General features: G+C 35.1%; 2 protein-coding genes across 2 annotated transcripts; one reads left to right on the top strand and one right to left on the bottom strand.

Annotated features, from left to right (window-relative positions):
* Positions 1–5,521: 5,521 nt before the first annotated feature.
* Positions 5,522–13,036, top strand: LOC130814650 (chaperone protein dnaJ 50). Its single transcript, XM_057680783.1, has 10 exons — positions 5,522–5,699; positions 5,787–5,849; positions 5,986–6,052; positions 8,188–8,247; positions 9,405–9,455; positions 9,560–9,640; positions 10,586–10,695; positions 10,785–10,902; positions 11,006–11,132; positions 12,702–13,036. Exons 1-10 carry the CDS (start codon positions 5,581–5,583, stop codon positions 12,803–12,805), a joined length of 900 nt encoding a protein of 299 aa, XP_057536766.1. The 5' UTR covers positions 5,522–5,580; the 3' UTR covers positions 12,806–13,036.
* Positions 13,037–14,162: 1,126 nt separating this feature from the next.
* Positions 14,163–15,086, bottom strand: LOC130815760 (glycylpeptide N-tetradecanoyltransferase 1-like; the record flags this gene model as incomplete). The annotated part of the gene is made up of 1 exon (XM_057682242.1): positions 14,163–15,086. A coding segment is annotated over one exon (924 nt), but the record flags the coding sequence as incomplete, so codon positions are not given.
* Positions 15,087–15,248: the final 162 nt, after the last annotated feature.

Here is a 15,248-nt window from a genome sequence, read left to right as displayed (position 1 = left end):
GAAATGGCAGTGAGGAATGAGGCGAGAGGCAGTGACTGTGAGTGTGAGGGAGGGGAATGGGGTTTTAAATTTTAATATATATTTAATATAAAAAAAAACGGGTCCTCCAGATCCGCAGGTCCGGGTCTGGGTATTTTTCTCAGATCCAGATCCGGACCCGTGAAATTTAAACGGATCTGGATCCGACGGGTCCAAATTTTTAGGACCCAGATCCGTGAAAACGGATACGGATCCACGGATCCGGGTAGGGTCCATTACCCATTGCCATCCCTAGTTATAGGTATGGTGTTACTAATACCAACTTAGCCGATGTAACACCCCGAGATTTTAATGATGTAATTATTTAATATTTTAATAGTTTTAAAGATTTTACAAATTATATTCAATTATTTCTGAATTAGTTTTAATAAATTTCTTGCATACATGAATTTAAATGTTAACTTATATATATATATATATATATATATATATATATATATATATATATATATATATATATATATATATATATATATATATATATATATATATATATATATATATATATATATATATATATATATATATATATATATATATTAAAAATATAGTTACGAGTTCTTAAATAAAGAGGTTCGAATCAAAATGATTAATTTATTAAAATGTGTGAGCCCACGAAGGTGAGTCTCTTAGTTGGGTCTCGCAAGAAAATGAATCGAGATAAAAATAAATAAATAAATAAACCTAATAATAAATAAACATAATAATAATAATAATAATAATAATAATAATAATAATAATAATAATAATAATAATAATAAAAAGTATAAAAACCCGTGAAAACCCTAAATGCTCAAGAAGCCGTCACTCCCATCCCCTCTCTTCTCTTCTCTCTTTCTCGCACTCCTTCCTCCCTCCCTGTGAGCAGTCGGTAGCCTCCACGAGCAGTAACAGTAGGCACGCCTCCCTCTACGAGCAGCAGCCGGCAACACCAACCCATTTCCCCTCCCACGAGCAGCAGCCCTGACCTTCTTCTACCCGCACACGCCAGTAGCACCACCACAAGGGCTGTGTCGCCTCTATGCACACCCCAGCCGTGCAAACCACCATCACAAGTCCCTTGTTTTCGCTGCCCTTCTCTAACACTATAATTGTGAGCCATTTGTTCTTTGATTTCTAAGTATTTCTTTGATAAATTGATGTTTACTTGATTATTGAGTTACTACTTTGAATAGTTGAAATGAGTATCGGTTAAAAATGTCATCTTTATCATGTCTAGGGCTCGATTTGGAGATGAAATTACTTATGGTGTGTGTGTATGCTACATTTGGTAGTGAGATGGTTGATTGGATTATGTCCGGTTGATTTAGTAGTCCCCTAGGTGAGGTCCGACGGGACCACCGTAAAGGGGGTATGAGCATGCTTAGGTCATTGGGCACCGGATGGTCGATACCGCCCCTAGATAGAGGTGTTACCATGCGGGCCTTGCAAACCCCAATATGGTGGCCTCTTTACAAGTTTAGTACCCCAGTGTGTTAGTTTTTCCCGAAGGTAAGACCCGAGAGGGTCAGCTGGAGGGGGCATGTGCTCATACTTTGTCACGGGCGCCGGATGGCCGATAACGCCCTTGGCCGTGTCACTATGCCATGAATAGAGAAAGGATCCACTACCTTTGAATATACTCGAGAGATTAGTAGTTTGAAAGAGAAATTATGAGTAAATAGATGTGTTTAGACAGATGAGTAGACTCGTTATTGCCATACTATATCGTTGTTTATAGTTTTGTTAAATGACTTCAATTGTTATAAGTTCATTAATTACTTACGTGTATGTGTTTGTTGTTGTTTGCTCATGACTCTCTATGATGTTCTTTCTATGACACATCTGACTATGGTCATTATGTTGAGCAGCAGGAGGATCATAGCTTGACATGATAGGTATAGGAGCTTCTTTTGCTTTGCATTGGGGGAAAGAACGGAGTACGGTCGTAACAATTGTGTACAAATTGTCTAATGCTTTTAGCTTCTATATTACTTGTAAAGTTTTCTTTTGGGATTGTATAATTTCTTTTGTATGGAGCCATGTAACTCCTTGTATGATCCATAGTTTCCCTGCGTAGTTTTTGGATGTACAGTAGTAAGAATACTCCTTTAGTATCCGTCAGATCGATGTGTTAACACTGGAACCACGATCCTCGTTAGAGTTGATGATTTGAGAAGCCGACGATGATTCTTTCCGTCGTGACGTATTCTTGAAGGCATTAAAGGCCTTAGATTATTTTAGTTATGTTATCCATTTATATATCCTTGTTACATCCTCAGTTTTCAGCAAAGATGCTGCCGAAATTTCCACCTACTCGCCTTTTTAATTAATCTTTAGTGTTATTCTGATTATTCTCCCTTTTCTTTTATGTAACACCCGAACCTCCCTTCCTTCACGATTTCTGAATCCGTTTAAGGGGTTGAAAATTCAAGGGTGTTACAGCCGAAGTATTTAATAACGTGATGAAGGGTGTATGTTTCTTGCCTATAACTACACTTGTGGAGTTTACCTTCTACCGTGTTAATGATTATTTTTTTAAAAGACGCGAGAATGCAAAAGTATGGCTAATTGGGGGAAGTAAGTACACTTTACACGCCACAAGAATTATCACCCGTAACACTGAGAAGACAAACTTCCATGAGATCGTTGCATTTGACTACAGACGAGGCCTTTTTCATGTTAAGACTGGACGTGGTAATAGAGGATCCGCCAAGGGTGGTAAAATACAAAGTGTGGATTTGAGAGAGAGGAAATGCACTTGTAACAAACCCTCTATATATCACTTACCTTGTTCTCATGTTCTTGCCATTTGTATTAAAAGACACTTATCGTATAAGCGTTTTGTGGACTCCTGCTACACTACCCAGAGCTATGTTAATACATATGAATCCATATTCATGCCGTTGATTGATAAGAGGTCATGGCCTCAATACACCGGTGTTGAGGTGATACATGATCCAGATCACATTCGTGGACTAGGAAGACCTAAGTCAAGGAGGATCACCAACGAGATGGACGAAGGGTTAAGGAGACGCAATGCTTGTCGACGGTGTGGTAGTGAAGGTTACATCACTAGAACTTGCACGTCAAGGTAAACAATATCATTATTTGAGTATAGAAACATAAAGACTATGGAAACAAATAAATAACATAAGTAAACAATTTGAGTATTTCTTAAATCTTTACATATAATCATAACTACAACTAAGTTATTATTGAATTACAGTAGAGATGGATGCAGTAGCTCCAGGCCCTCGCGACCCTAGTGTGCTGAAGATGCAGTCGGATCACAGGAGGAGTGTACTATGGGATCTCCAGGTTAGTTAACTTAATTTTTTGAATGTATATGCCTTAATACTTTAAATTTATTCTAATATAATCTTTGCGTTTAGGTGTCCGACACAGAGACCATATACATCAGACATCCCGACTCTGCTCCATGGTAGATTGACGCACGGATCATTCCCTTCATTCAATGAGCGAGGTTGTACGACTTCCACCTCATCGCTTATGGGAGAGTGGATCGGGCTTTAGTCACGACTTTAGTTGAGCGGTGGCGCCAAGAAACACATACCTTCTACCTACCTCTAGGTGAAGTTACTATCACTCGACTTGACGTAGCTATGCTTACACGGCTTCCCATCGAGGGACATGCCGTCTGTACCGTTGGACCCCAACTAGATAGTTGGCGAGATATAGTTCATAGGGTCTTAGGAGTCCGACCTCCCCCAGAGGTATCCAAAGGGAGTGGGTTGCGCATAACATGGCTTGCGCAGAATTTCTCGCACCTCCCTGAAGGTGCTGATGAGGCTACCATTGAGAAGATATGCTAAGGCGTATCTCTTATATCTAATTGGTGCTGTCTTGTTCTCCGACGAGACTGGCAATAATGTACAGCTTTTGCACTTGACATTGCTTGATGCGCCATAGGAGGTCATTTTCGGCTGCAGCTGGGGTTCCGCTGCCCTAGGTTATCTACACAGGAGACTATGTGACACTTCACGGAAGAACGTGAAGGAGATCGCTGGGCCCTTATTTATTCTCCAGGTAATACTAACTTTACATTTTTTGTTTCTTAATTTGTTCTTATGTTTCGTTTACTTACTTATATATGTAATTCATAGCTTTGGGCGTGGGAGCATATTCTCATTGGCCAACCAATAAGGATTGTGGAACGTGGTGGATTTGCGCCACCAATTCTTCCACCATAGATGTGCCATATGGATCGCGATGGTCTTTTGATAGACGTTCAAGGACTCACACAGGATCTGGCGTGGGCTTCTATCGCGATCAATTGGATCTACTTCGAGCTGACCAGGTAAAGGCTTCACTTACTAGTCTTGTAATTATCATGTTGCGTAATTTATTAATTACATTTTCACGTGTAGTTTCGATGGTACCCTTACCCCGCTGAGGCATACGCTGCATTGCCTCAGCACTCAAGGATATTGTTAGGGGCGTGGAGAACATATGTACTTTTGATATGCTTCGACATAGTCGAATTCCATCTCCTTGAGCACATAATGCGCCAATTTGGGATGGTACATGGCATCCCGCCGCCTTGTGACACAAAGGCGGAGCTCCATCACAGCTCACGCAAGGGTCGGGAACCCAAGAACTGGTTAGAGATCAACTAGCGCCATATCGCTTGTTGGGATCACAGGCTAGAGCTGCTGGACCAAGGTGTGTCGATCGATACTGTAGGCGCACCGGCGGATAACATGCCGTGGTTTCTCTCCATCACGAGGTATCATCGCAGCCGCCCAGTACACTCCCGCAGCACCGACAATGACACAGTTTGTAAGTATTCTTCCATGTTGATTATTATCCATAGAACTTACATATTGTAGATCTCATTAACTCCAAATTGAATGCAGGCGTAGGACATTGCAGTTGTCATCAGCTTCAGCCAGGAGGAGCCTGTACGGGAGATTGCCCAATGCATACTACTAGGGACACGGTTTCAGCACTTCATTCCAGAAGTAGCTGTGCCTGACACTACTATGGACGCTTAGGGGTCATCTCCTCATCATGCCGACGTTCATCTTGAGGAGGTAGACTTAACGTGCCCCGACTATGGTGCCGGGTCCTCACAGGGTTCGGGATCATCCCAGTATCAATCACCTCCCCTACCCGAGCGTCATGCGACCTCCTCTTACTATCGTAGGAGGCGTCATAGACCGTCATAGTTAGAGAGGGTACAAGAGGGAGATTAGCATTAGTATACTGTTTTTTATATTAAACATTAGTAACGTTTTGTATATATTGAATATTTGTAACATATGGACTGTTGTGTATATTTTATTATATATATGTAGATATGTATATGTTTATCGTATCATCACATGTTTATTATTTTGGGAATAAAATTTGAACGAATCTTATTTTTTTGACTAAAATTAATAAAAGGTCTTATTTTTTTTCAAATTTTCTAAGAGTTAGATCATCAACGAGGCCCAATTCTATAACTGGGCTTATTCTGATAAATCAACCTACTACATACCAAACCGAACTTAAACGTTGAAAGCTCTTTGTTACTAACACTTGTTTTTGGTTTTAATGGCGTCGCCGGAAATGATCCGGTGGTACGCAATCACATTTACTTTTTGTGTACTTCTTCTTATCTATCCGTCGATCTCTATCTATTGTGATGAAGATGATTGCTATGATTTACTTGGGTATTTTACTCACCTTCCATTTTCTTTTCCAAAATTGATAATTGGAATTGAGGTTTTGGGTTTCTGATTTTTGTGGCATTTTTTTAGGGTTTCTCAGAATGCGAATGCTTCGGAGATTAAGAAAGCTTACTACAAGCTTTCTTTGAAACAGTTGAGTATAATTTCAGTTGTAATTGTTTCAATTTACTCTTTCTATTGGCTTGTTTATTTTTAATTGTGAATAATTTTGTCAAATCATCGATCTGGTTCTAATCAAAGCTAACTTGTTATAAAATTTTAATTGTAGTCATCCTGACAAAAATCCGGACCCTGAATCAAAAAAGTTGTTTGTAAAGATTGCTAATGCGTACGAGGTATGATAAATAATTTGGTCTTTTTCCTTTTGTGCTAGATTGAGCTTGATATGTTATGCATTTAAGATCAAGAATGCCTATTTCTGAAGTATGAAGGTTCTAATCCAAAAGATGTGTTAAATTACCATAGGCTTTTATTTTTAATTGTTTTTCCTCATTAAATGAAAGCTATGTCATTTGACTCTTTGAGTAGTTCTCCTGTGTCAATGAAGGAGTAGGGATTTGTATCAAGTGCAATGAGGAAAGTAAGTTCTTTGGGTAATTGTTTCTTTGGGTAGAGAATCACATTTGATGCCTGGTAGTGCATAATACAGCGTCCTTGTGTGTAAGGACGTGTGCACGTTCTGGTTGCTGAAATACTGTTGTTGGACTTTGGAGAATGAAACATTGTTTTAGAGGCAGGGATGGCTGAGATTGGTTTAAATCTGATTGTTGATTTTTTAATGGTTTGAGAATAGAGTTTTTGGCTCGTTAGAGATGATCTAAAATTTCCCTTTTCTATCCACATGTGTTTTAAGTCCTTTTGAGAAATCCCCTCTTATCAACCAAACCTACTCACCTACTTGTAGTTTGTCTTTGGAGCATAGACTTCCTTTGTTCTGCAGTACCCACAAGTCCCAACTCCCACAAATCTGTGGAAATTTGGGCCCTCCACTTGAACTTCTTTCTTTTTCACTCCTCATAATAGGGCTCTCCCTTATTTAAGATTTCTTCCTCCACTAAAATTTCAACTAGAGTTTGAATAAGAAATCACCTCAAGCTTGCGCACCTTTCTCTAGAATACATGAGTGTAGAAGAATAAATAAGAGAATTTGAAGATTTGAGTCGTGTGTGCCTTACAAGAAAATGAGAGCTTTAAATTGCTGTTTCGTTAGAGGCATTTCTAAGAACATTATAAAGAAGGTAGAACTAATTCACATGTTGCTTTTAGTATTGTGTTTAAACTAGCTTCTAAGTTTGAGGCACAAAACAAAAATCAAATGCATACACTAGTTGTCTCTTCTCTTTAGTTTATCTTGCTAAGGTTCCCTTTGTTGTATGATCTAATTAACATATAATGAGCGTGATCTAGATCATCTTGATTAACTTACGTCTATACTCTGGTATATTTATATCGTAGGCTTTAGCCAAAATCCTATGTTGAATAACATTGAATACTGGCTTTGGAAATATGAGGAGAGGAACTGTTTTTTTTTTTTTTTTTTTTTTTTTTTTTTTTTTTTTTTTAAGAATCAAAGTTACTGGGTTATGAATGAGTTAAATTTAATGGGGTCTAAACTTGAACGAATCTGGGGAGGATTGATTTGTGTAGAAATTAGAGTAGTGACTGTGTTATATGGAGGCTTGCCACTTTCATACATTTCATATTAGAATTAAATCACACACCAATCGGTGCTACACATGTTCAGTTAATGCTAATTGCTTTCACTTTTAAATTCTTATATTTAGTCTATATGTTGTCTTGGAATGATGAAAATGAATTGTTACAGTCCTTTTCATCGGTTAGCACTCTACCGATATCAACATGCTACTGTTTGTATGCTTTTAAGATTGAATATAATAGCCTAACTACTTGCATATATTCGGAAGTAGTAGGTTAGCATAAAAGGCTTTATTTAGAAACTTGATTGTTTTTTTTTTTTTTTTAATTTTTTTTATAATTTGCATAGGTGAAGATTAACTTTTCGTTTTGAAGAAATGAAATTGTTCAATTTAACATGATACCTTATGAACATGAAGCACATATGATTAATGATATGACTCATGAGATTGAAGACTTTGTCATTTCTTTTGTTATTACTAGCTAAAAAGTGAACAAAATAATTTATTTGGAAGCATGTGAGAGAATGCTAACGAGTTGGAATACAAATTGAAACAGAATCAATAAGTTTTCATTAATATTAAGCTCTATCAGCTGTTTGGGTAGTAAACTGAGTATTCTTGGTGCTCACAAGTCATAGCTATCTTTTCTCTGTGCTTGGTCTTCTTTATTTTAAGTTTTAAATGCTGCTGAAACTGCTATTGAGAGCTTGTGTAAGGCCCTGGAAGAATGATACGTCTTTTGAAGATTCTATCACCTTTAATTACCTGTGATATTGACGGAATGACTTTGGTGTTTGCCTTCATCTCTGCAGATTTTGAAGGATGATGAAACGCGTTCACAATATGATTATGCAATAGCACATCCAGAAGAGGTAATTTGTGAAGTATACTATTTCTGAAAGTATAAAGTGCAAAATTTAATGCTTAATCGATAGTTGTGTTGTGGAGAAGGTATATGGCTAATACATGTAATGACTCACTGTTTTGCTCTGTCTGTTTCTTATGATTACATTATGTGTTCACATGATTGTGTATTGTTATGCACACATGGTTAAAACTTAAAAGTAGCCACGGACCTCTAGTACTTGTTCACTGGTTAACTTGAATCATGAATTGCAATGCTTTGCCATGTATTGCTATGCATACATGGTTAAAACCTAGAAGTAGCCAACGGAATTCTAGTAAACTTAATGTATGAATTACAATGCTATGTCATATCTGGTCTAACCACACTTATGGTTGTGCTCAATTGCAGCTACTTCATGCTTATGGAAAATAGTATTTCTACATAGTGATTTTATTATAATTTTACTAGATAAATTATTGTGCACATGTTATTCCTAGTAAATATTTTTAAAAATTTGTTAAATATATTTGATAAAAATTTTCATATTTTTAATTATATTATATTACTAAAAAAAAGTCGGAAAATTACGGTAATGACAATAAAAAATTATGTTTATAAAGAACAAGTATTTATAATTATAAAATTATTAGTTGCATTTGATCATATTTCATATTTGATATTGTAACATAATATAAATATGTTTTCTTTTTTCTATCTTTACACCTTTGGCTTTCCTTTTAAATCAATCAATCAATAATTTAATTTGTTTTATTTTTTCTTTAAAAAAATTAAACAAAAAATTTAACCAATGTTAACATGGCTACTTAATTTATGTTTTAGAATATAGTATAATGTTACTCATAAAAATCGAAAATTTATGATAATGACAGCAAAACATGTTTATAAAGAACAAATATCTATAATTAATTGGGTGCAGTTGATCATATTTTGTATTTTGATATTGTAACATAATATTAATATGTTTAATATTATTAATCCAATTTTTTTTCTAATGTTTTGCTTAATATTCTATTTTCCTTTTTCTATGTTTACACCTTTAACTTTACTTTTTTATTTATTCTTTAAAAATAAACTATAAATAACCAATAGCCACATGGTTAGTTGGTTTCTGTCTTATAATATAGTATGATGATGATACTATGTGCTTACTTCTTGTTCTAGGTCTTCTATAATACAGCAAGATACTATCGAGCTTATTATGGTCACAAAACTGTGAGAATCACATTTCATTCCTTTGCCAATTTGCTGAGGCTAAGTTTTTTCAATGAATATTTATGTAGTAACTTTAGGTTTGATGCGCTACTTTTGAATGACAGGATACCCGTGCTGTTCTTATTGGTCTTCTTCTTATTCTCTCTGGATTTCAGTATGTAAACCAGTGGACAAGGTACACACAGGTATTTGTGATGATTTGATTTCCATTGGTTATTATATATTTTACTTTTTAGTGCTCAATTTAATGTAGCTTAATTGGTTTCATTTTTTTGAGCCTTCTTTTTTTTGTAGAAGTTTGAAAATGCTGTAAATACTTAAAATTGAAAAGAAAAACATATTTTATACATTCTATGGAATGTAGATTTCTTTGAGGTACGTAATTATTTTTTATCATGCTAATGCTTTCAGGTCTACTTAGTATTATCTTTATGGTAAGTCTAACTAGACATTTTTTGATCTACTACAGTGTTTCTTATATTACCTAATCAAATATCTCAATATCAGTCATGAGGCATCCAAAATTTGTACACATACTCCAGTGATTTTTGACAGCCTTTTAGATGCATTCTTCATTCAAGATTTATCACAACCATTATTTTTTTTTTCTTAAGTAACCAAATATCCTCTTGGTGTCCATTGTTGATGAATGAAAAAATTATTGTTAGTTTCGGATTATGATGAACTATATTAAAAGAACTTATCATGTGCACTTATTTATCAAGGGTCAATTGGAAACACTCTCATTGTTTTTACAATTGTAAGGTTGCATACATCCCGCGGCTCACCAAGGTGGGAGCCACTTAGTGGCATAAGGGTAATGTAATAATGCAATGTAATGTAATTAAATATTTTTCTTTAAGCTAGCTTTTATTGGTCCAGGTGTTTGGGTACTGCACAGAGTTCAAGAAGATATTTTCAATTTCTTTTAATGAAATTTGAAGTTAATTTCATATTTTTTGTTTCCATGTATCTTCTATCAACTTTTTTCGACTGTCCTTAGAGAGCACATACCTTGTCAGAAGTTGTGCTGTTTTTCGTGGAGCATTAGTTGTGTATGATTAATTTGTTTACATTATTACATAATAAATTTTTTTGTGTATATGATTTCATAGATCTCTTTTTGACAGGCTATAGAAATGGTGAAGAAGACACCTGCTTACAAAAATAAATTGCGGGCATTAGAGCTTGAACGCTCAGGAGGAGTAACTAATAAGAAAAAGAATAACAAGATGGATAAGTGAGTACATCCTTATTCTGTTCAATTTCTTTTGCTTTATAGATCTGATGGAGTTTTACCTATGATGATAAGAATGGAATATATTGCAGGAAAATACAGGAGGATCTGAGTGAAGAACTTGAGTTGCAGATTAAGGGAGCTGAAAAGCCATCTGTATGGGGCTTACTTGGTGTTCGTTTTGTACTTCTGCCATACACTCTCAGCAAGGTCAACTATATCTATCCAGCTTGCGAATAGAATCAATCAAAGGTTTCTTTTAAGTTTACTGATTTATTAATTTTCTTGATTGCAACATTATTTGGTCCCACAGCTTCTTTTATGGAATGGCTGTTGGTTGTGGAGATATAAAGTTAAGAAAGCTCCATATTCTTGGGAAGATGCCTCCTACCTCACACAGAGATCACTTGGTGCGTCTGCAGATGCCTGGAGAAATCTAGGTAATTTGTTGCTAGCTTATACGACATGACGTACTATAAACTGATGAGGTGTTTGGTTTTCCAATATATCTCAATAAAGTCTGCCACTGTAAGGATAGTTGATTGCTGTCCTATGAAAATCAAACTTCCCAGTGAAATCATAAACCACCCCTATGTTTTTACAAGGGTAAAGTTGCATACATTGCTCAAGCCTCACCTAAGTGAGAGTGTAGGTGATAGCCAATTGAATGACATTAGGGGTGAGGGCGGGGATGATATTGGCACTTTATTTTTACATATTGTAGAAACGGTTAGAGACGGTTAGATATAACAAGAGGGGGTGAAATGTTGTTTGATAAGTTTAAGTATTTTTGCCTTGTTTTTGCGGAATTAGATTGTGAAATTAAAACTTAAACTTGATGCGAAAAATAGAAAGAGACAACACAATTTTTACGTGGAAACCTTCTAGGCCTAAATAGAAGGAAAAGCTATGATCCCCGGGATTTCAAATTCTCTACTATGCTTTAGGCAATTAGTTACAATTACATAAAATAAATAAACAAATATAGGCCAACTTCTCTTTCTCCTTCTCTTGCTTCACACGAAGCTTCTCTCTTCTCCTCTAGACTTCCCCCAGTCTAATTACAACAATTCTCTTAAAAATCTTTACAAAGGCCAAATACCTAAGGATAAAATTAATGAGTTGCACAAGAAAATATTTTTAAGTTAATTGGCAATTTTTAGAGCAAAAATATTTCTTGTTAATTTTTCAATCTCACGCATGGACACGCAAAACAACCGGTTAAAAAATCACTCCTTTTATATAGGAGCTTTACGTAGCTATGTGAAAGAAATAACTACCCATTACATCCTTAATCTTAAAATCAAGGAAGAGTAAGTGGAATTTGATTTGCAAGTAAAAAAGCCATGGATTATTTTTCTAAAATTAGGCAAGTTAGTTTTTCTTAATTAAGCCCATAATTCAAGCCTATTTATGTAGAGAAAAATTAGGAGAAGTTTTCTCCATCTCTTAAAAAATGTGCCAATTAATTTTAAGGAAGTTATAAAATATTTTGCCAACTAACTTAACAAATTAATGATGCAACAAATTAATCTCACTTATACATCAACTAAAAAATTAGAAAAATATTTTCTACATAATTTTTAGCTGACGTAAATTCTTCCAAACTTGAGTCTTGGGAACAAGGCATTGTCTCTATTCATCAACAAGTATCGTCAGATTATCAACTTAGGAACAGTTAACCTCCTGTCTACATTTGACATTTTAAGGATTTTCCTTATCTAATTTCCTTAGATATATTTGACATATACAATGTTTATAGGCCAAGTCATAGGCACTAACAACGATCTCTAATAAGACCGGATATCGACCTGCACACAATCTCTAAAATACAATCGTTTATATTAAGTGTAGTTATCATCAAAACCTAAAAGAGCCAACACATACATCGCTTAAGCCTCACCTCGGTGAGAGTATTGGTGATAGCCAATTGAATGACATTGGGGTAATGTAACGTTTTACCACATATATACTGCTTAAATAAGACAGTTTGTGTTGCTCTTCTATAGATGAAGCCACCAAGGATGATCTTATTCAAAGACAACTGTGGGTAAAACCGAACATGGAGAGCTACTTATCGGAGATGCGGAGAGAATCAAAGCGTCGAAGATAGATGATTTTGTACCATTGATGACAATTTTGTTTCAGAATTTGCTGAAATGAATTCTTTTCATTTACTGATGAAATTTATACCCAGTTGGCCAGTTGCAACTCTTGAGTGTAGATCTAGAGCATGTATTCAATTTTATTTATATATAGGGTTGTTCCATTGAGGAAATGTAGAAGGGCTCAAAGGACATTTATAGGCTTTTAATTCACAAGTTATACACAATTAGGTTTCCGATTTTGATCGAAGCACGCTATACACAGACATTTAATATGCTGAGAATGAGATCAACTTTTTATTTTATAGTCAAGTTACGCCTTGCGAGTGGACAATGGACATGCCGAAGTCTTAACAATATTAATTCTTTTCCATTTAATTACTGATCTTTATATTCCCATAGAAGTATTGAATAATATTAATACACTATTTAAACCAAGTTTTTTTGATGAAATACTTAAACAAGTTTTGTTTTGAAAAGATAGTAAAGTTAGTGTATAGAGATACTACATAGGACTGGAGTATGAATGAAGAACGATAATGAAATACATAATTTTTGTGTACAACTGCTACCACAATAGCAATTTTTTTCGATTACTGGATGCCAGTTTACCAAAAGCTATGTGCCAAGCAATTAAATTTATATTCTTTATTAGTAGTGTAATACTTTTTTTTCTTACTTTTGCTAAACTTTTTATTTTTAAATTTTTACATTTAATTTGATTTTCATTTTGGTTTTTGAATTTTCTATGTTATGTTTGGAAATGGTGATTTCATTTGAAAATATAAATTTGATTAAAATATAGTGTTTGACAAATAAAGAATATTTAAATTTGCATTTGAGTTAAATTTACGATAGTTATAAAAGTGGTTAAACAATGTGAATTTGATAATGACCTCTCTAATTTTGTCATTTTCAAATTTTTTATTATAAATTTATAATTATAATCTATAATTTGAAATAAAATATATATTTCTAAATGCAATTATAATTTCATCTACATAAATTTTTGACATGAGATATTAATATTTTCGGATATTTCATGATATACCACCACTGAGTTTCTTCGAAATTCACCATATACCACACGAAATTTTCTAATTCACGATATACCATTGAGTTTATGTCCAATAGCACAGAATACCATTAATGACAACTGCCGTTAGTGTGCCGTTTGTGGTAAATTAATAATTCACCATATACCATTTACTTTTTTTATTTTCATCAAATACCATTTTTTTTAAAAATATACCCGTTGGAATTATGATAAACATAGTGCAAAATTTTTATAGAATGTACAGTAACACATGCTACTCTCTTTATAGAAAACTCTGACAATCAAACAAGAGAAAACTCTGTCACTCATCAGCAACCAAAGTGCAAATCTAGCTTAAGCAAATGAATGCATAGCTGATACCTATTAACTGTAGGAGTTAACAAGTCGACGCAATTTCTATAAGAGAGCAAAATTTGGAAAACAGAATCCAATAGAGTATCAATTAGGAAGAGATAATAATGAAGCTTTCCATCTCCGGGCCCAAATTTGAGCTCCTTCAGGAATGTGTCATTCTCCATGACATCCAGGGCATTAAAAACATCGTAGTCCTTGGTCTTTGCTATAATGAGAGCATCATTCATGAGCTGAATCAATGGGGTTTTTGTAGCCACATTGTAGTAAGAATAGGCAGCCTTCAGAGTAGAATAATTTGCATTGCCAAGGATAGTAGAAGGGAGAGTGTAAAAGCTGACAAAATCCGTGATCTCATGGGTCAGAGGACTTTCAACAACATAGCCATCAACTACTTTGTCTTTAGGTAGAAGCCAATGCTCAACATCTTTTTCATCAAAGTCGGGTGCCACAACAAACTGCTTTAAATAACCCCTCAGAAGTCGAGTAACTGCTGGAACATCACGCAGTTCCATCTTCCTAAAATCTGGTGTAACCGTAGAATCGGGTAACTTATAGAGCTTAATAGTACGACTCATAGTCATTCTCGGGCCAAGCCTTGAAAATCCAACATCAATCAACTTCTTAGGATTAAGAGACCTATGCCAATAATGACAGCTTGTTATAGGTGTTGGAATGACAATACCGGCAGTGTAAGCAGCCTGCCATATATTTTCCAGATGAACCCTTCTAGTCACCTTCTTAATCATGACAGGTGCAAGCCTCTTTGACCTGAGCTTCTTATGAACACACAAGATATTAACCTCAGCCATGGTAACAACCTCATCACGAACACGTATCCTTGCTGGCACACCTGTAATAAAAGCAACCAGCTTTTTCGAGGTAAAGTTGAATCACCAAGATCCTTGAATTGTCCAACAGGCCTTGAATCACTAAGAACAATTAAGAGTTCCCCTACTCCCCAAACAAAACACTCATGCAAATTATGTAGGAATGTACAGTAACACATGCTACTCTCTTTATAGAATTATACTAGATTTGCA

The sequence above is a fragment of the Amaranthus tricolor genome, chromosome 6 (genome assembly GCF_026212465.1).
Source record: "Amaranthus tricolor cultivar Red isolate AtriRed21 chromosome 6, ASM2621246v1, whole genome shotgun sequence".
In the NCBI taxonomy this organism is placed as follows: Eukaryota; Viridiplantae; Streptophyta; class Magnoliopsida; order Caryophyllales; family Amaranthaceae; genus Amaranthus; species Amaranthus tricolor.
Note: the sequence above shows the minus strand (reverse complement) of the source record. Positions and strands in the feature narration are given on the sequence as shown.

Excerpts from the sequence above, each read along its gene's own strand:
- LOC130814650 (XM_057680783.1), top strand. The coding sequence starts at position 5,581 with ATGGCGTCGCCGGAAATGATCCGGTGGTACGCAATCACATTTACTTTT. Across the intron at positions 9,456-9,559 it reads CTTATTATGGTCACAAAACT|GATACCCGTGCTGTTCTTAT; the intron begins GTGAGAATCACA and ends TTTGAATGACAG. Across the intron at positions 9,641-10,585 it reads AGTGGACAAGGTACACACAG|GCTATAGAAATGGTGAAGAA; the intron begins GTATTTGTGATG and ends TCTTTTTGACAG.